Source organism: Haliotis rubra, unplaced genomic scaffold (genome assembly GCF_003918875.1).
Source record: "Haliotis rubra isolate DU_JTF1 unplaced genomic scaffold, ASM391887v1 Scf938, whole genome shotgun sequence".
In the NCBI taxonomy this organism is placed as follows: domain Eukaryota; kingdom Metazoa; phylum Mollusca; class Gastropoda; order Lepetellida; family Haliotidae; genus Haliotis; species Haliotis rubra.
Window position 1 is genome coordinate 151,950 of NW_025767677.1, and position 21,016 is coordinate 172,965.

At 39.4% G+C, this 21,016-nt stretch overlaps 1 protein-coding gene across 4 annotated transcripts in view; it reads right to left on the reverse strand.

Moving 5' to 3' along the window:
- Positions 1-21,016, reverse strand: part of LOC124264696 (msx2-interacting protein-like) — a 52,095-nt gene that overhangs the window by 6,415 nt on the left and 24,664 nt on the right. Inside the window, exons 3-11 of one of the 4 annotated variants that reach the window (XM_046699456.1) lie at positions 9,298-9,444; positions 5,076-5,339; positions 4,696-4,871; positions 3,484-3,684; positions 2,428-2,576; positions 1,859-1,990; positions 1,092-1,319; positions 723-868; positions 307-456 (exon numbers count right to left, since the gene is read on the reverse strand). In XM_046699456.1, the coding sequence (XP_046555412.1) occupies positions 307-456; positions 723-868; positions 1,092-1,319; positions 1,859-1,990; positions 2,428-2,576; positions 3,484-3,684; positions 4,696-4,871; positions 5,076-5,339; positions 9,298-9,444 (1,593 nt within the window). Of the gene's footprint in view, positions 1-306; positions 457-722; positions 869-1,091; positions 1,320-1,858; positions 1,991-2,427; positions 2,613-3,483; positions 3,685-4,695; positions 4,872-5,075; positions 5,340-9,297; positions 9,445-21,016 lie in introns of all 4 variants that reach the window. The other 3 variants (XM_046699455.1, XM_046699454.1, XM_046699457.1) reach the window with 3 other exon arrangements.

Sequence of the window (21,016 nt, forward strand, 5' to 3'; positions counted from 1 at the left end):
AAGCAGATGTCTCCATTTGTTTGCACCTCCTGACATCATTGTAATTAGTATTATTACATATGCTGTTTTCATTGACAACAAAAAAACAAACAAAAATAAAGGGGGGGGGGTTTAAGGGTAGGGTAGGGGAGTTAGCCGCAAAAAAGGTATGGAAGTATTGACCTGAAACTTGAATCGAAATTTCAGCAAACGGGCTGTTAGGAAACTCAATATGTAGGCAACGTAGATATAAATGGGGTACAGGGCACCTAATCTCTCACATATATACAATGGAGGATGAATACATGGCCACTTTTAGTCACACACCTCTGCCTTCGAGATGCAAACTCTTCCTGGAAACCCTCTGTGGAGCCTCTTCCTCTGTCTCTGTAGGTGGACGTACTGCCTCTGCTGTTCCTGGCTCCCCGGAAAAAGCCTTTCTTGAACTGTGTGGTGGGGGTGAAAGTTCGAGTTTGCCTGGAGATAAAATCACGATATTTAGAAACACGTAGCATTTTTCCTGAAACGTTTTTGACTAGATATTACATATATTAACGACACCACATTAGAAGAGATCTTGACATGGTTTGTTGTCAGTGTTCTTGACCAACCAAAGACTTATAAACAATGCTGTGCATGCAATAGCCACTCTCTGTGGACCTTTCAACATTCACAACAGAGTTATCATAACTAACAAACTATTCTAACATTAGACAAGAAGTAAAATCCAGGTATCAACTTACTCTTCTTGGAAAGTTTCAGGGAATTCAAAATTTCTTCTGAATCGAGTTCCCCCTCGTTCGTCTGGCCACTCTCCAGGACGAAGCTGCCCAGTCTTCTCCATCTTGTCAAAGAATTTGTTTTGACACTCACGGCTAGCAAAGTCAATCTGAAAAGTACAAGATTTCAAATTGGACTGGATTTCCAACAAGCTAATTCATGTAAAATTACAGCACAGAAACTTCAAACATTCATTCAAAACTTAAAGTAGGATATCTTAAACGCAATTATCACTGAACATCCATAAAAGTTTTTGGCATTCTGTTTTCATGTTATTTTTCATCTGCAAAACAACAAAAAGGAGATTTCAAAAGGCTAATTAATGATCTCACCTGTATTTTCTTGCCCCCTAAACTCCTATTCCTCATTTCATTGACAGCGTACTGGGCATCATCAAGATTGGAGAAATAGATCAAAGCTCTTCCCTTAGTTCTGTCTATGACATCGTGACTAACTTCTCCATAGCGACCGAACACACGACAGAGATACTTGTCACCAACATTCTCACCTACGTTGTCAAGCCATACACAGTTGGTTGGCATGCTTTTTCCGAACCCAAGCTGAAAATGGAATAGGTGGTGTGAAAAACACTGTAAGTACTGTATCAAGTGATACAGCCATCTCCCTGCACAAACCTTCAAAATCACTGGTTAATAAAAAAATTATTCTGAACAAAGCACATCATCAACTAATATACAATCCCCATATTTGCAATAAAATCGTGTCTCTTCAAATCAATCTAATCCTGGATTGAAAAATGTGTACATGGTGATGTACTGAATACAAAAATTGGTTGAGTGCAAAATGAAAAGATATGTAAGTGAATGATCTACAAGGAACTTTCCACAGCATGAAATGTTCCTTTTTATCAATTAATTCTTTTAATGCTGCTATTCTTCGAAGGCGCCATCGTATGATGAACACGATGATGAACATCATCCAATTCAGTATCATCATCAAAAATGGTATCATCATCAAAAATGGTATCATCATCTGAAATTCGTATTATTATCTGAAAATGGTATCATCATTCTGAAATTGGTATCATCATTCTGAAATATTCACATTAACCGAAACACTATTTCACCATATTCTGTACCTTTATCTTATTGGCTCCTATATGCTCTCCCTCCATCTGTCGTAGCGCCTTCACAACACTGACGATGTCGGCATACTGGACAAAAGCGTAAGCGGAGGCTGCGCCTTGACGCTTGATATCCACATCCTGGGTCAAAAAGAAAAACATATAGTAACATATGTCATTGTCTGAGTTCACCGTTTCAAACGGAAATTGGACTGAATAGAAAAATACAATTTTCTGCTGGAGCGTAAGGGGCAGAATATGTCCCCAGCCCCGATGTGTGTAATAAGTATGAATTAAAACAAAGACTGGTCACACTGAAACCCCCTATTCCCATTTTAGTTGTCCCTTCAGAAAATCATGGGCAATCGCGAACATTTGTCTTCCCTGATTCTCAAAGAGGAGAAGCTTCTAAGATGAATACTACACACAACTTGGTAATTTAAAACAGCTCTATGAACAATAACCTGACTAGGAAAATATCGAATAAGAATAATATTAATTCTTGTGAGGTTTGACACAAAATACCTATTCCACTACAAGCTTAACGAAAAGGTTCTGAATATCCAAACTTATGTAAAACTCACTATAACTTCTCCATATTCCTTGAATATCTCGATGAGATCCGATACTGTTGTATCCTTTTCCAGATTTCCTACAAATAATGTCCGCGTAGCTTTTGGATGGTACTCATCCAGCTCGGACTCGGAAGGACGGAATTCCGTATCATCTACTTCTGCAAAAAGACGACAGTCCATACTTGTTTGAGAGGCTACAGAGAACAAAGGAAAGCTCTTGGATCCCAATGGACTGGTCACATATGAATAGAAATATACAAGTACATTGGTGAGAAGTTAAGGCTTGGTAATGAATGAGTGAGTTTAGTTTTACGCCGTTTTTAAACATATTCCAGCAATATCACGGCGGGGACACCAGAAATGGGCTTCACACACTGTACATAAATGGGGAATCGAACCTGGGTATTTGGCATGACGAGCAAACACTTTAACCACAAGGCTACCCCATTGCCCCAGGCTTGTTACTGCTTTATAGCAATGTTGCAGCCTTGTCATACTGTAAAGGGAATAGATACCAGGCTTGGTGTGCGACTGGGTTTCCCTGATTGTCCCTCTTAACATTAAACAATGTCAAAAATACATTTAAAGCAAGATACATGCACATAATCTTGACAAAATAATACTCAGTTTTGAAAGCAAATTGCTATTCTAACTGAATGATCATCCCACTGAACCAGTATTAAATTAATGAACCATCGATCCTGCACATCAGCCATAAAGAGCCAAGTACAAGGGATCGAGGCATTTTTCAGTGAGAAATACCAGGTAATCCAGCGACACATGACCAGCAGACAATGGGACACCAGGTGGCAGGATGTGGCGGACACCCAATACAGATCAGGGCCATCACTGGGTCACCCATCCAAGGGTCCCTTTGGGTCATGATTTTCACCTTTTGGTCACCCTTCCAAGGGTTCACCAAATTCAGGTGCTTCCTGCCGGTCTTGTTGCATTTTAAAACAACCATGACCAGAGGCAAATCTACATCTGGATACCCTCTTACATATTAACTAAACCATATCAAATACTTGGATATTGCTTCAAGCTGAAAGTCTGTATACTAACCTACACCCTCATGCTGGGTAACTTTGATGCGAGTTCCAAAGAACATCTTATCCTGAGATGCTTCTAGAGCTTTGGATGCATCCTCTGGCCTGCGGAAACTGACGACAGCATAACGCTCGCCTGCATCGCCCACAACCTGCACTGATGTCACCTTGCCATGCTTCTTGTACTCATGGAACAACCCATCTCGTAAACTTGTATCTGGAAGGGAAAACAACTCTTACTTAAAACTGACATTACCATAATGAGTGAGTATGGTTTTATAGGTTGCTGCATCATGGCAAGGGACACCAGAATTTGGCTTCATGTGTTGTACCCATGTGGGGAATCGAACCTAGGTTGTCGGTGTGACGAGCAAACGCTTCAAACACTGGGCTACCCCACCGCCCCATTACCATAATGACATCCTCACAGGAGAAAGCAAACTTGACTAAACCTGATAATGGGCCAAGAAATCTACTTTGAAAGCATGATGCAAAATTTACACAAAGTAGCAATTCCATAGCAAGAAATCTAATTTGACAACATGATGCAAAATTTACACAAAGTAGCAATTCCATCCAAACTGATATACTAAGGGACCATTTGGTTGATTTCTCCCCAAGCAAAATAAGCAGAGGCCCAGATAAGCTGCGTATCCGGGTAAAATACGCATAGAAAATTTCCAATTACGGATTGAAAAATTATTTTTGCGTACCAATTACGCATTTAAAATGTTAGATACACAAAAAGTTTTGAACAATTGCGTACAGAATATATTTATAAAAATCGCTTGCGTAATGAAAAAGACATCGATTGCCATCAAGTTGTACTGTTAGTATAGGATGAGTGAGTTTTTATGAAATCATTTCCATTATATTTAAGTTGGTTTTGATTAGGTATGACATAAGGGAGAACATACCTGCTTAGTAAACTTACTCAATGACATAATACTTAGGTGAGTAAAATGACTGAAATACGCACATATTTGAAAGCAGTGGGTAACGGACAATGAAATACCCACTCAACATTCATAATACCCGCTCCAACAAAATACAGTGGGTACAGTACCCACATGACCTAAATCTTATCTGGAGCTCTGAATAAGCATCAGTTTTTAAAAAATGTCAACCTCGAGTCTAATGACATAGGAATACAGATGATATGACATGAATTTGAAAGCAACTTCTGTCATTTTGAAACAAGTACTTAAAGAAATGCAATATCACATACCACTGGAGCGAAGTGGTAACCCTGTCACACAGATGCCAAGAGGTTTCCGTTCTGCGTTACTCGACTGGTCGTCACTCTTCTGTTTATCATGTTGCGAGTCCTTGCCATCCAAAGATGGAAGCTTGGACCCTGCTGTGACCGACCCTTGTAACCGACTGCCATGACTGCTTCCCTGGCTGAAATAAAATAAGACAAGCTCTTTACACATCTCCACATTTCAATGTCATCTCAAATTGTGTCAATGTTTTCTTCATGAAGTACAAAGAAGTAAAATGTGCTGTATCCACTATCCACTTTGTTGAATCTGACATTCCAACAGTCTCAATAGGGCATATCATAATTTGTTCTTGTAATATCAACTAAACCTTAATCATCCTTACCTCCGTGACCTTGATCTTGACCTGCTGCTGTGAGAAGACCAGCTTCCACTACTGCTTGATCGAGACCTTGACCTTGGTGAGCGGGACCGACTCTGGCTAGGAGACCGGGATATGGAAACAGATTTTATACGTGCTGGCAGCTCTGCTGGGCGAGCAATAACTGGGGGATGGGGTGGAGACACTGCTCGTGTCCTGTCATACCCTTCTTTCTCCGGGCCATACCCGTCAATTGGTCTTCCTGGCCTCCCGGGATAGGCTCCAGTCCTAGAAGACACAAACACAAAACGGTAAAGAAGGAACTTACACAAAAAACTCCATAAATCCCAACGATATGGAAAAAATGTGTTTCGAGTCCCTATTAGGAAGATACACACTTTGTCCAACTATGGAAATGGTAAGTTCAGACATAACCAACCTATCTAGACAGCAGCAGAAATCAATATGCCATGTCTAGCAAGCCTCTCACTCCTTCCATTCAAGACTAGAAAAAAACCCTCTGATTAGGCTCTTTAAGCAGTGTTCCATACATGTCATGTGCTTGTATGTAACAATAATCGGAGATGTGGCTGCGTATTAAGGGTAAAAATCTTTCTCCAAACTGAAAAATTCAAGTAAATATATTCCGCCCAACTTTATTTCTGATCTGATGGAAATTGGCAACCCCAGCACAAGTCAAGTCACATGACCACTTGAAAGAAGACTCAGTTCCTATCACAAACGAAACTTTCCTTGTAGCATTACAACATGCAAGCTTCACACTAAAACTATGATGAAAGTTAGGTTCCAACAAGCTGTGCTAAGTAACAAGTTAATTTCCACAATCCTATTTATGACAACCAGTAACACTCAGCATGTGACAGTAGCAGGTGAGATTATACCAAAATCAAAAGCGCACAATAATATTTGACAGAGTTTCATGACAAAACACCTTTGTAACAAACATCTACGAAGCTATCTTATTCATGACTGTCATAGCACAAACACCATAAGAGCCCTACTGGCAAGATGGGATTGACAAGCCCAGATATGTTCCTGGGGCAAATCGGAACACTTATCCAAAGTTCACTGCTGCAAAATAACCTAATCAACAGAGGGACAAATGTCATATACTAACACTACAACCATAGATCTCTACCACCGAAAGAAACAGCAGATCAAGTGAGAAGAAACAAAAACAGTTACCTCTACACCTCCATGAGAAAGTTCACCTTGCAATAACATCAATACTGTATGAATATAAGTTGTGACAGTGCCAGCGATTCAGCTGACAAATACCTCATGTGAGACGAGGCATGAATGCCCCTCTTTAAATGGGCATAAGTTCATGTGATGATAATACATCTAGGTCAGCAAATGTCATGCATTACACGTCCTTAAAACATCGACCACCGACTGTATTCTGTCACACAAACCAGCCATTTATATAATATCGATACAGTATGCAAGTCATACGGTACAGCTGAGATATGTCGGCCTATGAGGGAAACATAATAACAACACAAGTACCTGTTTCCGGAACACTCCACCATTATCTATGACAAAGGCACATGCAGTGCACCACAATAACACCATATAATCACAAACAGCAAATACCACTCAAAATTAAACACTGCTGGATGGTAACGATTGATAAAGATTAAGCAATAGTTCAAAAGAAGAAGGAAAACTGAAAAATAGCTAATGACCTGGGTCAAATCATACTGACCTGGCAACTGACTTTTAACAGTTGAAGCAGCCCCGGTCGGAGTTCTCATCAAGTGTTTCTAACAAATTGCCAGATAATACCATCTGCCAGTAAGTGAGCAAAACAGCCATGTGATGTCAAAAACATATCACTAATGAGCTACAAGAACACTATCCTTGTCACACCATCAGCCAACAAAGCTTAACAGACGATACTGTAAAATCAGTGGTGAGGAAAAGAGCCACACATCAACAATCCCACTTACACATAGCATCATAAAATTATATGTCACATGACAACAAAAATGAGCCTGCCAACGTGAGCTTGTCTATTATTCTCATCTCACGACCTGTGGTGACTCAGGCTTTTTACATGTCATGAAAAAAAAATTAAAATGGATGAAACTAGTGAAGATTTATTAACCAGAGTCTGTATCTCCCCGTGGTAATTTCCCAAGAGGGTTCATCTTTCTTGTTTAAATTTAGATGAGATGAGAAATTTCAAAATGGCAGTGTGGTCTGTAAATTTCAAATACCACGGACTTTGGTCATACAGTTCGCTGTTAAATAGCTCAATCACCAGGAATCAGAAGTGAATGATAAGGTAAAAGGTGGCTTGGTAAAACTGGTTCATGTTTGGGGGAAATGTTTGAATTCATTATCATGCAAGCCCTGCCTGTTCATTAATGCAGTGAAGAGCGTTATGTAATGAGATCATTTCAATATCATAGGTCATTGGAAGAAATCTTTTGAACATATAAATTTATTTCACTTACAAAGCCACAGGGGGCAGTGGGGTAGCCTAGTGGTTAAAGCGTTCACCTATCATGCCAAAAACGCAGGTTCGATTCCCCACATGGGCACAATATGTAAAGCCCATTCCTGGTGTTCCCAGCTGTGATATTGCTGAAATAATGCTAAGAGGCGTAAAACTAAACTCATTCACTCACTGCAAAGCCACAAGACATGCACGTGTGTATGTGTGAAACGTCATGTACTTATCATGATCCCTAGTGCTCGGCCTCTGAGAAACCCTGTAGCAGTTAACATGGATACCCACTTCAGACACAGAAAACTGACTGCAAGCGACAAGGTCTCCATTCAACAAAAGCAGTTTTACTGAAAATAGACTTTGTCTTTTGTATATTTGCCTGCATTCTGGATCTATCAGTCCAGTGACACCAAGATAACCCACAAAAGCAGTCTTACAGAGATGACATTTGTCATGATGCTGAAGGGATGGGTATTCATTCACCTGTACTTTCTGTCATGCTCCAGCAACATGACCTCCATTAACATCAGATTTCTACACATAAGATCAGAGCCAGTTCTCTAGTTTATCTCTTCAGAAGCTTAATTTCCAAACATCTTTCAAAAATGCTTCCTTGCACATCAAACAGCAACCGTGTGCAGAAAAACTGTTCATTAGCCTCTATGATCATGTGTCATTATTCGGGACTTAACATTGAGTAAGTATGTCAAACAAATGTTCATCATATCTAGTGTGGGTGTTTACCTCATAAAATTGCCTGTTTAGTTTAACTGCCTTTGAATTTCACTTCACTAAAAATCTAAAATCTAAAATCTAAAAAGTCTTTCTCTCCAAATCACTTTCAAATGAAAGTATGTTTATCTCTAAGCTTCCTTGCACATCCAACTGTTCATTAGCCTCTTTGATCATGTGTCATTTATTAAGGAATTAACATTGATTACATGTTGAACAAATGTGTATACTGTATTATATTTAGTGTGTTTATACCTAATAAAATAGCAAAGGTATTCAATAGTAAAGGCCTTTGTATTTCACCTCAATGATTCCCATGTTGACCAAGATTCTCAATGAACCCACTCCCATGGGATTCCGGGTAAGAATAGGTCCCAGATACCTCAGCTTGTTGAACAACTGACTCAATCACTTGGTAGCTCATTGGAACTATAGCTTGATTGTATTGTACAGGATTGATTATTTACAAGCTTTTGTCATATAGTTTGAATATTGCTGAGGGCGGCATTAAACAACAAGCAAACACACACACTCACTGACACCTGTATGAACGATGGAACTGTGGTAGCGCTGAGCAGGGCTAAAAGTACCTTTCCATCTATTCACTGAATTTAGTTGTGTAAGTCTTTCCATACTCAAAATGTCCGTCACAAGTGGGTATGCCACAAGTACTAGCAAGTACCACTTGTACATAACCCTGCTTGAAATTTGTGCTGACCCAGCACATTGACACAGCATGCATCAGTACTAAAACAGTATGGTTGTGGTATTCATCTGCCAGTTACAAAACCTCATTTCTTCTTTAAAGTAACTGCCAATTATAAATACTTCATATTTCTTTCAAAATAACAACACAAAAAGCTACACACAGTTTTTCAACAACAGTTACCCAAGAGCAGATTATTCACTTCTGCAGCCCAACAGTTAAAACATACTGTTAAAATTGTGTATGAAGTTCGACACGGATTGACCCAGAATACATCAGTGAGAAACACGGACAAACAAGCATGCTGAATGGACAGAAAACAAGTTCACCTATCAGTGTGTTTTCCATGGGTGTATTTGCCCACCCCAAATATCCTCTCCCTTGGGCGTCCTCGATACTGTTGATCATTATTAAATACGCTAGTTGGCTTTTCAAATGCAGTTGTGTCGCTTGGAGGTGGGGTTTCATCTTCAGTTCTGGAAAACATAATACATTTATTCAAGCTGGTTCATAACAACGCGGAAATTGAAGGCATGCTGTTAATATGAAAATTTCATGCACATGTTTTAGTACACCATATGGGACATTGCATTATGTCATTGCATATCCCTTATGCATATTCATATGCCTTATTCCAGTTACTCTGCATACACCAACATTAAATCCTAGTTCTATGTACAGCTATTCATGGGTGTGCCATGATCTGTCACTAAATGACTTTTTCTCATTATCAGTATGATTACAATGGCTTGTGTTAAACACTGGATTGGAAAATGTATATATGGGTCGATCGTCAGTATCTTTAACATCAAAGCAATGCAAAAGCACAGCCTGTGGGTCTTTCAATGTGTAATGATGTTTTCATGAAAAAGGGGGAAACCATCAATTAAACTCGGATTGCGTAAGAAGCAGTCATGCAAAATCAACAATAGTCAGAACACAATGGCATCTTTCTTGATTATTTGAAGGGATGGAAGTGTAAGCTGGGCCCTGCAACTGTCTAACAATAGGTTATATTGTGTTTACTCGCGGCATCATGGAAAAGGCTGAACAACAATTGTACGTGTGCACCTGAAACAGCAATCTGGGCAGTCCCAGTGGCTAAAATTCAAGAGTTCTCCCGACTTGATATTGCTGGTATTTTAACACCAGGGTCATCAATTTCTCTTACTATAATACCAGGGTCATCAGTTCCACTGACTATAATACCAGGGTCATCGTTCTACTGATTTAAGTACCAGGGTCATCAGTTCCACTGACTATAATACCAGGGTCATCAGTTCTACTGACTATAATAGCAGGGTCATCGTTCTACTGACTATAATACCAGGGCCATCAGTTCTACTGACTATAATACCAGGGTCATCGTTCTACTGACTATAATACCAGGGCCATCAGTTCTACTGACTATAATACCAGGGTCATCAGTTCCACTGACTATAATACCAGGGCCATCAGTTCTACTGACTATAATACCAGGGCCATCAGTTCTACTGACTATAATACCAGGGTCATCAGTTTCACTTACTATAATACCAGGGCCATCAGTTCCACTTACTATAATACCAGGGCCATCAGTTCCACTTACTATAACACCAGGGTCACCAGTTCTACTGACTATAATACCAGGGCCATCAGTTCTACTGACTATAATACCAGGGCCATCAGTTCTACTGACTATAATACCAGGGCCATCAGTTCCACTGACTATAATACCAGGGCCATCAGTTCCACTTACTATAATACCAGGGCCATCAGTTCTACTGACTATAATACCAGGGTCATCAGTTCCACTGACTATAATAGCAGGGCCATCAGTTCCACTTACTATAATACCAGGGTCATCAGTTCCACTGACTATAATACAAGGGCCATCAGTTCCACTTACTATAATACAAGGGTCATCAGTTCCACTGACTATAATAATACCAGGGCCATCACTTCCACTGACTATAATACCAGGGCCATCAGTTCCACTTACTATAATACCACTGTCATCAGATAAACTGATTAAAGTATTCGGGTCATCAGTTCCACTTACTATAACACCAAGGTCATCAGTTCCACTGACAAGGGCTATTTTGGTTGAAAATGTCACAGAAAATGATGCATCTGAAACCCTGCAGTGTGACAGAGCTTGATTGTAGACCCAGCTCTCGGAATAAGCTCTACAGAGACCATAATACATGTACCTGGAAACTCTAGTCTGCACTGTACTACCTCCATCACACGTTCTACCAACCATACAACCGGGGTAATCAGTTCCATACACTTCAGTACCTTTGCACCAGGTTCCACTGACAGCAGTACCTTTGAACTTGAGAACTGAATAAATGTAACCTAGGGATTTCATCAATATATCCTGTATTGAAAAAATTCATCAATACTGCTTTCTACCCACTGCAAGACATTCAATGTATGGATTTGTGACACGTCTGTGCACTGCTTGATATTTACAGAAACTAATAGATCCTTCTTATCTATAGATGGCCGATACAACATAAACAGGCTGTGAGAAAATTATAATGAGGTATGAACTCTTAATACCCAGAGTGAAGCTTAGGATTGTTTTTATAAAATGTCATTTGTTCTGGAAATAACTTCAAAAATAATTTTACACATGCACAAAGCTGATAACATTTGGTTCCTCCTAGAATCATACTATTTCCCTTTCTGCTTGGCCAGTACTGGAATAGCATAGCTCCAAATGAAGCAAGTTTTTACAGTTTACAGATTCAGGTTCTGAAACTCTCATCAAACGGAGATTCCTTCTCAATGTTACTTATTTCTTTCAAAGTTATATATGTTCAGAGATTAGGCATAAACATCACTTTGACTTTATGATCCCTAACAAAATCTATTGAATCTAATGCCATAAATGTCATATCTGTACCTCTAACCCAAATCTTCTGGTCGTAAAATCATTAACAACTGTAACATAAACAGGCAAAGCTTTCACCACTTAAATGTTTGAACAACAACTTCACTAGATGTCCATCATTCAAACCCTATCTGATAAATCTTTAGACATTTAACAAGCTGTTTCCACACCAGAACCGGTCTAGCAATGGTCTTGACATTTCTCTTGTCCAAAAACCCCCATGTACTAAAGTGTACTTTCATAGCAGCAGGACCAGAAGCCTTTTTACTGGGCCATAATCAATCCTGGTGGTGTGATCCTGGTGTCTGTGCCCCTCCCCCCTTCCCCTGGGGTAGGATAAAGGTGGGCAAGTGATGGGGGTCTCCCTGATGACCAGGATTTACACAAGGGATTTAGCACAAGGGTCACAGTGTGAATAATGGGAATTCTTCTCCATAGGGGATCTAATAAAGGGCTGTGATATCAACAGCAGACTGAACACAAGGTCCACTGGGTGGTATCAGTGCTGAATGCATCAAAAGGTTTGGTGATCAATTGCATTGCCTTGGTGAAGTATCGGAGCAGAAGCAATGCCGACGTCACTGGGCACATAATATGCGCTGGATCTGAAGTCGTGATCAAAGCTTCACTATGGATTTACTCTTCAGTTTGGCTGCAGAACTGACATTTTTGAGTCAGCCAAAATAGCAACTTTAATCAAGATGGTTCAGTCATTATTCTGCCATTGGGGGAAATCAAGGGAGCATCACACACCAGGGAGCTTACACAACCACAGTCATTAATCTTTGGAAAGTATTTCGGGAAAACATGAAGGCAATGACTCTTCTCTCTGGACAGGAATAGTCTGATACTACGCTGAACAGTTCCTAGACTCACCTATTAGCACCTATTAGGAGGAACAATATTTTTGTGCTATTCTCAACTGAACTATTCTCAAATGTTGCAGGTCACAAAGGATAGCAAGACACATGATGTTGCAGATGGGTTTAGCATCCTAATCCAACAGAAATGCAGAACAGATCTCCATCTCAGAGCTTGATCAATTTGAGATCGATTAGAGGAATAATCAGTTCTACACCATATTTGACTTCAGACAGCAGTTTATGATACAAGTTTCACAATACCAGATGAGCAGACCTATATATTCCACTTAATTAGATGACACAACTGACAATGTGTGTATGCATGTGTTGTACTTGTAATAAATTTTGCTCCAAAATGTAAACTCCATCGTATATACAATTTATACATTGCAAATGCACTAACAGTAACAATTCAATTCAAAGGGACAGAGAATCTTCATAAATCAAGGCATTGCTCTACATAAGTCTCCAGTAATGAACTTCCATTAGCTGGACATGGCAATTTCTCATGGTGTCAAGATGACGTGATTAATGAATTTCTGACAAGTTGAAAACAGGCCAGGTGCTGACCCTTTCTCAAAATGGTTGCCTCTGGAGGGTGACACTATTCCTGAAACAACATTACTACAACCTGGAGAAGACTAAAGCTTTAACCAGTCTTATGTGATGTGCTGTTATTTCAACTGACAACACCATAAGCAAACATCATTTCAATCCAACATTTACCTAAGCAAGGTTCATACCAGTTAGTTGAGTCTGGACAAAAGTGCAGAAAACAGAGCACACATTAATTCACTAAAATTATAATCCTTCTACTAACAACAAATACACTTTCTCCATTTATTCCTTTTCCTCCCAAAGAGGCCCTTCTAAGCACGTATCCATATCAGACATGTTTCCAAAGTAAACTCAGTTTGATTATCATCCCTGAAAGCAATTCTTCCAAATTAAAGCCAACAGCTACTTCAAATTGTCATCAACCATCTTGATTTAAACATTTCATAAGCAAATTTCTCATCCACACCTTCCCTCAGTATCCAAACATGAATAGTGAAAAGATCCATTAGCCTGTCTGCTTGTCTCATTGTGATCCTAACAGCCAGCAGATGTGGACTGAATCATTACATCATAAGTGTTTCACTAAGTTACCTCATCAGACAGCAGCCAGCCTTGGGGCAAGGGACTGCAGGGCTTGCTGACCAAAGGTCAAGGCCATGTAAGGAGGAATTACAGCTCTTCAGTGGAGTTATTACCCTTCAGAAGTGCTATGAACAGATATCGTCCAGTTGGGGAGTACTGACCAGACAGCAGATACAGATCAAGTGTGCCCCTGGGAAGGATTGTTATTACACACCAAATGCTTAATCCGCTGACTACATCTATGTATTTCAGGGTCAAGCAGACCCACAGGCTGGGATTATTCATTGTCTCAAGTGGAAGAACGCAGCAATTTAGCTGCATATTGATGCACATATCAGACATTGAAACCGGCTCTGGCTATTTCAGGGTCGAGGGCACCCAAACTCCAGATGTTTCATCTGTGTCTTGAATGGTCATCTGCATCACTCACTTTACACAATTCTGTCCAGATCATATTTCAGTCAATGCACCTTTAATATTTATGGCCAATTTAGGCAAGGCCTTGATGTTATCATGAACCCTGAACAGCCTCCTTCCACCCAATGGCTGCAGAGGCCAGGTGTCTGTGGCAGCCAGCAGAACCAGTTTAACCTCATTGGTCAGGTACAATGGGCAATTGCTCCCAGATGGTCTCTGCAGGAGTATTTGATGAAGCCCCTACAATTGTCTAAGCCTGCTGGAATGAGAAGCATGCTTTAGTTATTCTAGGTTGTTAAATGGCATGCCAAGTTGTGTGTCTGGCAAAGGCTTCCTCATTCATTATTTGTAACCTTCTGTGCAGTTTGATCTGACCATCACGCAACATCTATTCCAATTCCACTAACATTTGTTCCAGAGATTATTAAAAAGAAGGCAAAACCCTCAAGGATCCATTAAGCTGAAAGCCCTGGCTTCAGAGTATTTTTACTTTAATGCTTGAAATTATATTCTCCATCTGGAACACCAATTAGCATTCTGAAAAGTCAACATAATGACATACAAGACAAAGGACCTTCTGCAGTATCTACATACAACCATCCACACATTCATCCAATGAGGCAATCTACACTGAGCCAACTTAAGCACAGTAAACATAAGCATTTCAACTCCCAGACTGGATGTAAATATTCTCCCAACTTTTGTGAGCATTGGTTCTCATTATCTTCCATGGCATATTGACAATGCTGTTTGGCAGCTGATTCAGTTCCTACAACCAGAATAACCATTACAGTGATTGAAATTTACAATCTTTACTCATTCATGAATGATTGATACCGGGGATTATCCTGTCGGCTGAACAGCCATTTCCATTTTGTTTGCGACCTGCACCAATTTTACTGGCAGCTGGAGAAGAAAATATGTGTTAGGCACAGTTTTAGTCAGTTTGAATTAATTCCATGGAAAAATATTTCATGGAAGAAACGTTAGTGTTTAATGTTGTAAGTTTCAACAGCATGTCTCTGGGTGGTTTCTCATTATAGACATGATGATCAAAAACATTCAGGCTCTCCTCAGTCTGATCTTACAGTAGAGAGAAAGAATTGATCCAAGGTAGTTGCCATGGCAACAGGCCATTAGAGTAATTGAGGATCAAACATACTGGAAGGTGGTTGTCAATAATGTCTGACACTGCCCATGGGGTTGCTATCTGTATTCAGAGTGAAATGAGATTTTCGCCTCCAATAGCTGGGCTATTGACCCCAACAGTAGGACGGTGGGATATTTGATTCTGTATTCTCTTTCAACTCACCTGTTACTTGATGGAATTTTATTATCATTGTTCATCATCTACATCCTGATCAGTAACTACGAAGTAGTATTATGACAATTTATTTTCCTCCCAATGGGGAATTCCACTGAATATTAGATGAATATTGATTTGCCGAGAGAAACAACAGCATGTCCCATGTGACATAACGACAATGTTTTCAGAACGAAGAAGAAATGTTAAAGTCACGGTTGTCATGGAAACACTGCATGTGACGTTTCTTCTTATGCAATTAAACCAATTTAGATGGCTCCTAGTCTCAGGAGTTGATGAGTTTTCAAAAACTAAAATCCATTGCTCCTCACATTACATGTCAGCAGTCCATTATTTTTTTCGATTCTGTTACATGAAAGTTATGTCCAGAGTTTGAACAGACCTTTCAATGCTGATCACTTTTCACTTCAATCATACTTGTTTCAAAAATTCTATCCTGTTTTCTTTGTGATGCCAATTATTATCTGGGATCAAAACAGCATTGTACCATTTGTGTCAAGCAATCTTTCAGGATTTCCTATATAATGCTGGATGTCAAAACCAGCCACCACTCTTCAATTATGAACAACTCACACTAACATTATTAGTGATCCAGAAAGGTCAGCCCTGTATTTTACCCTGTTCAAAATCTGCTGTGAACAAAGAGGTCTGCCACTCGGCCAGTTAAGTACAACAGTTGTGAAAGCCTCCTATCTCAGAAGCTCAGCGTCCACACCCCTTCAGCATTCCCTTTGTGCTCCCTGCTTTTGTCTTGTGAAAGGGCCTGTCAACCCTGGCCAGACTCCATTAATATTTGAACTGGGTAACTGAATACTGAACAAAACCTGGCGGCCATCTTATCCCCCCATTTCTACTGGTATAGGCTGACAGCAGTAAATCTTGACAAACTGCTCAAACATTTGCCCATACTGCCCTCACTGATAATGTTGGTTGAACATTTTACATCAGAAATTACTCTCGAACACCAAGAACACTACAAGGCATACCCACTTAACTAAGCTAAGATTGAAAGACTAAAAATTAAACTGAGTAGAACAAGACTACCTACACCTTCGGAGGAGCATCTCCAAGATCATTGCTCAGTCCTTGGGGTAGACTAAGGCTTAGTCTCTGAATATATATAATTTCGATAGTAACAAACAAGCCCATTTATATTGAAAAGGAGCGCTAGGGAGACCAGAGATTCAGATCCTGAACCTGAGGATATCTAGACTTGCTTTATTTGGGGCTTTAGCACAGCAGAGAGGGCTTGGCAGTAGGGAAATTAATGTGGTTCAGGGACTGTGAGACAGACTATCCTTGGGGATACAGAACACAATTTGTTGTAGTAATATTCAGATGTAAGACACTCTATAATTCCCTTTCCTCTCAAAATAATTACTTTCAAAGCCTTACCATCACAGAAACTTAAGCTTCCTTTTCACAAATAATGAACCAGATGGCATAGAAATAATCTGCTATAATTCATACATATTACACAAAGATCACTAGATAATAAATAGGTCATTAAACATATTTGCACTAGTATATGTATTGTCATTCCGATTCATTATGTATCTTGTTATTTAGTTTATAGAATATTGTCAGTTTCAACAAGGAACATTTGCGCAATACATATCTTGTGCAATAATCAAAAATTGTTTTCCTACATTCCAGTTTGCTATTTTCATAGCAATAAGATTTGTGCTATTGGATAATCGTCATAAAATGGACAATAATGGTTTGAAATTCAAGAAGAGATTTCACAATGTCTTGCATTGCGGCGAAAGTAAGTATCAGATATTGATCTGGCCGTAAAAATTATTTCTACCTCGAAACTTTCAATAACTTTCTCAGTAAACAATTAATGTCAACCTCTCACTGACGTCAGCTATCTTTCAGCCATGTACCTAATATGACAACACAACCCCTGTGTATCAGATTATCATATCGATAGGTGGCTTACTGTCATCACGATAATCAATTAATCACGAGGCAAAGCATTAGATTGAAATTTAACTTCTTTTTTCAAGAAACTCTGGTTGTCTTTTTGTAAGATCCAAAACAATCACAGAAGGGGAAAAACTGAGCAAGCATCAGAGGTGATGACCCTCAAACTATCACTGATGCAGGCAGTAATCTAGGACATCTCAAGTCAACTTCAGGAATGTTCAGTGTATCATTAGAAAATGACATTTTGAGGAGCGGGTGTTCTTTTGTCAAAATCTGAATATTGGTTTAGACAGAGGACACAGAACTGAGCATGACAGCGATCTTTGGGGTACCAATATCATCCCAAAGAAACAGAACTGCATGCTATAAATGTGCACAATCAAAACCAATGGCATTAAATTCTTCAGTTTTACTATCTGCAACCAGAATTGATAGAGCATGGAGAGTTCTATGGATATCAGAATTGAAACAGCTGATGTATGGAGTTTGATCTGTTAAACATGCTGTTTCCTCAGCTTTGTCTGCCTCCAAATCAGATAGCATTGAAGCCATTAGCCTGTGTAATATCATAACCTTGTACACATGGCAAATAGGTAATGAGATGACTGGACAAACCCCACATTTGCATGATCATAAAGATACACTTCACTGCAAAACCATACACAACTCAATAGCAAAGGCATGATACAAAACAAGATACGATATGCAGTAAACATAACAAGCACAACGCAAGTGAAGGGAACAAAAAGAACCAAATTGGTCAGTAGTATATTTCTGTCAGACAACAGTAAATGAGTGAGTATGTTTTTACTACGCTTTTAGCAATATTCCAGCAATATCACAGTGGGGGGCACCAGAAATGGGCTTCACACATTGTACCCATGTTGGGAATCAAACCCAGGTCTTTGGTGTGATGAGCGAATGCTTTAACCACCACCCTCTATGAGACAATAAAAACCAGACTTGTCAAAGACATCTTGTACATGCAAGTTGAAGTATATCACAATTGATATAAGAAACTGTTTAACATGTCACCTGATATTTACTTGTAATATTCCGTATTGATATTTAACTAACTGACAGTGATAATAAAGTATTGGAAATTCAGTATGAAAAGCAAGGGATCTTTGTCAAAGAACTGATGACAAAATTTTATAGATTGGGTGCATAATAGAGTGAGTGTAGTGTATTGTGTTGTGTTGTGTTGTGTTGCATTGTGTTGCATGTGTGTTTCCCTCGACATAAATCCTGGAGGAGCCAAGGTCAAGGACCCACCTAATTTTTAACACAACGATGGATGTAAGATTCTTCACTGACTTTCTGTTGGGAGTATTACTTTCTTGAAAAAAGACAGCGAACAATTCAAAATCCTGCGATCATCTGAAGCAAGATCACAATGACACGCCACCAGTCACTGTCCTCTCCAAGCATCCCGAAACGAAATCGGGCCGATGTAACCAAATCAGGGTAAGGTCAAACTGACCTCGTCACAGATAATTGTTACCACTGGAGACAAGCTACTTGTGACCTATGTAACACTTACCACCTTATGTTGACACAAAACCTGATTTGGCTTATTCCATTTGCCCTTCACATAATGAAAGTCAGTTCCATTTAAACCCTAAATGTTTCATACACATCCATTAATCAAGATGAACAAATCACAACACATCTATTTTGAATTATGAGTGAGTGACTGATTGAGTTTAGTTTTACACAGCTTTTAGCAATATCACAGAGAGGGACACCAGAAATGGGCTTCACACATTGTACTCTTTGTGGGGAATCGGAGCCGGGTCTTCTGCGTGACTAGTGAAAGCTTTAACCACTAGGATCTGATCACATGTGCCATGATCACCATAACCGGTTTTATTTAATACGAAAACACAAAAAACTGGAAGCGTGAACTGAAAGTTACTGAAGCAATCACTTCAATCTTAAAATTCCACAGCATATCTTTTGACATTAAACAGGTTTCCATGACGAACTCTCAAGAGCTGATTTTATTTCTATCTCATTGCAAGCTGCAAGCGGCTGTTGGCCTGTGATATCTCAATATCCTGGGGACAAGCAGAACATTCTTCACTTGTGAGCAACTACCTCAAGTTGCCCTTATCAGATACAGCATATCTGAAAAGCTGGTTTCTTCAGTTGGCAACTGCTTCAACAACCTCTTTCAAATATGCTCCAACAGATTCCCTCCCTGCTGCCTATTTTTTAGTTCAAACTTACAGGCAGAGAGCCCACTTGTAGAACCTGTGGATAGGTTCAGATATCCAATGGAAGGTCACGCTCAGGCAAGTACACTGAGAGATGCTATGTGAAGCTTCCTGGTTCCCAGTTCAACACTGATGTCTTGCTTTTTAACAGAAGTTTGACAATTTCAAATGTTTCTCAAACTGGTAGTAAACATTGCTTATGGGAAAATGTAAATATGTTATTGCCAATATGATTGAGACTGCTTCCAGCTTGTTATTTGTTCTCTTGGTGGTAAATCACACCTTTGGAGAGACTTAGTGTTCATGATGTAATGTTATTCAAATTCCAGCAAATTTTAACAATAGTTATGAAACATTTCAGGCAGCACATTATTCATGATCAACATAAACACAGAAATTCTCCAGTGATCTACTTTATAATATTTCTATATCACAGAGCTTTCCCAAATCCAAACCATGCTTGACACTGTCAGTGATAAACCCTTTTGAAAAGTCGTCAGATGTCTCCCTGACATATTCATATTTTCACAAACATAGCAATGACGTTTCCTCAGCAATAGCAATGATTGACTTGATATCAACAAAATACAACATTCCGAAAATGTCTACAGAATAAATATTCCCACTTTTACATAAGCATAACAAACAAATATATTATATCATATCACTGAAGTTGTGTTTCCCTCACACAAAAATAAACAAGTTTGAAAGGACACTCCACTGATTAATGATGCAGAACATGTCTGGGTTACCTAAAAGGAGACATTCATATGCCTTGCAGCCACAGAGGTCACATTTTAACTCCATAATGATCGAAAATAGCCTATTTGTTCATACAAAACTAAACAAAGGTGAGCTGGCTCCTATCCAACATTTTGAGCAAAAACAGGCCACCTTTCCTTCTAAATATATCCTATTCACTGGCAGACGTAAACCCAGATAGACACTGGGCAAGCAGCATTACAATAGCCCATGATTGTAGATACAGTCAAGGCTTCCACCAATCAAATCGCTGGATAGAAGGGCTGGCCCACAACACCTGTGACAGTTAATAGAAATGCTCAGGTATCTGGTATGTGAATGTTACACGTTTCCAACTGCTGACATGGCAGGGGCAGATAGCTTCAGCTCTCTCCTCGGTCGACTGTGTACAATCTGGTGCTGAGTTACACCAGGTAAAGTTGCCTTGAATAAACAACATGTGGACGTGAAAGGCAATTTTTCTTCACTCATACTGTGAGAATGTGGAAATTTTGGTTCCATAATCTGTTT